General features: G+C 43.8%; 1 protein-coding gene across 1 annotated transcript in view; it reads right to left on the reverse strand.

Annotated features, from left to right (window-relative positions):
• steap3 (STEAP family member 3, metalloreductase) overlaps positions 1 to 2,030 on the reverse strand; it is an 11,783-nt gene that overhangs the window by 5,340 nt on the left and 4,413 nt on the right. The window contains exons 3-4 of the mRNA XM_014010657.1: positions 1,152 to 1,418; positions 525 to 1,052 (exon numbers count right to left, since the gene is read on the reverse strand). Coding sequence (XP_013866111.1) covers positions 525 to 1,052; positions 1,152 to 1,418 — 795 coding nt within the window. The remainder of the gene's footprint in view (positions 1 to 524; positions 1,053 to 1,151; positions 1,419 to 2,030) is intronic.

A 2,030-nucleotide genomic window follows, 5' to 3' on the forward strand; every position in this document is an offset into this window, starting at 1 on the left:
CCAAACGTTGGACAGTTCGATCCAAACGTTGGACAGTTCGATCCAAACGTTGGACAGTTCGATCCAAACGTTGGACAGTTCGATCCAAACATTGGACACAGTTTGGACCAAACGTTGGACACAGTTTGGACCAAACGTTGGACAGTTTGGACCAAACGTAGGACACAGTTTGATCCAAACGTAGGACAGTTTGGACCAAACGTAGGACACAGTTTGATCCAAACGTAGGACACAGTTTGGACCAAACATTGGACATAGTTTGGTGTACTCAGTGACTGCCAAAAACCACAAGGGATGCCCCCCTGGATGTGTGTCTAGGGAGGTTTTGTCCAACTGACAGGAGACCCTGAAGACTATTTTGTTCTTACTTTAATTTGGACCAGCCATTAGCTTGTGAGTTCATTCACCATCAAACTATTTCTCCAAACTGAGGTAATTCACAAAGCTCAAAAAGAAGCTCTGTTCATATTGTTTGCACTTCAAAATGGACACCTCCCCTTTACCTCCTCCTGTCTTCATCTTACCTGTTTATACGCCAGGTTGATCAGTTTGAAGTGGTCAGACTTCCTCATTGGAAGACTCAGGCTGTAGATGGCATGAAGGACTGCACACAGGAAGCTGCAGAGGCCGAACTGCTTCCTCGCCATCAGCCAGCGGTCCAGCCAGTCGGGGAAACGTTGGTACTTGGTGCCCCGCCAAAGCTGGAGGAAAGAGGCGCACAAACCAGGCAGGTACACCAGCGCCAACATCACCAGGGCTACAGAGGGGAGGCTGAGGTTCACGGTGTCAATGGGCATTTTGTAGAAGGCTTTGCTTCCTGCCGTAATGAAGGGCTGCAAGACGTCGCGGGTGAAGTTGTATAAGTAGAAAAAGGCGAACAGGGAAAGGGTGCAGAGAACAGGGATGTGCCAGGAGGGAAACAAATAGAGAGGCCGGTTTTCAATCTCCAGAGAAGAAGAAAGGAGACCCATATCCACAGGGACAAAACCCATTCGGTGACAGACTTGCTTCACCGAGTCCTTTGCTTTTTGACTGTCGCTGCACAGGAAAACCTGAAGAAACAAGGTGAGAAAATGAGTTCCCAAAAACATTTCATACATTTACATCCGAACTTCTTATGACTTAAGTCAGCAGCTGGTGACGTTTCCCACCTGCCTGTTTCCATCTCGAGGTCCCATCTGGAGTGTCCAGGCTGATATGGTGTTGAACCCTTTGACCACGTGACTCTCAGGGAAGAAGTCCGCCAGCAGCTCAGCATTGGAGGGACCGTCTCGGTTGATGCGTAGACCATTGCTGACGTCCACCAAAGTCTTGCCGGCCAGCACTGGTTTTACAGACAACAGCGTGGAGTGGTGCTCGGGATAGACCGCGACAAAGATCAGGTCTGCCTGGCTCGCTGCCTTCATCTGGGTGGTCACCTGGAGGTTAGTTTGATTTTAGTGATGACCTCAATAACATCAAATTTAGCTCCATTTGAAATAACCCTTTCTTATACATTTGAKCAAATAAAGCTGGTTTGTAGTTCATTCATTTGCATAGGCATTTCTGATTTTGATGTTTGCCTTAATATGTTTTTATATCACTGTTCTAATAAATGTTGTTTTGTCACATGTGAAAACTCCAAAGCATTAATGTTTTTAGCAATTATTTTCACTTTAATATGTCACTATTTTTTTACGGACACAATTGGGGAAGATGATGATAAAGGGTTACATTTCAGATTAAAACACAAAGTCAAGGCTAAAAACCTAAAATGTATGACAAAGTTCAATTTTGCATTAGTTACTACATACATTCTGCAGGTTAAAACAATCAAACGTGATGTTTAGTAAATTACTTTATTATTATTTTTAGAATATATAAATTTATTTTTTTTAACTCGGAAGCTAACAGCATATAATGCAATATAGTGTGTGTATATAATATACACATTATACTGCCAAAAGTATTTGCCATCAGAATCAGGTGTTCCAATCACTTCCATGGCCACAGGTGTATAAAATGAAGCACCAGATGGCAGAGTCTGGTGT

Source organism: Austrofundulus limnaeus, unplaced genomic scaffold (assembly GCF_001266775.1).
Source record: "Austrofundulus limnaeus strain Quisiro unplaced genomic scaffold, Austrofundulus_limnaeus-1.0 Scaffold72, whole genome shotgun sequence".
In the NCBI taxonomy this organism is placed as follows: domain Eukaryota; kingdom Metazoa; phylum Chordata; class Actinopteri; order Cyprinodontiformes; family Rivulidae; genus Austrofundulus; species Austrofundulus limnaeus.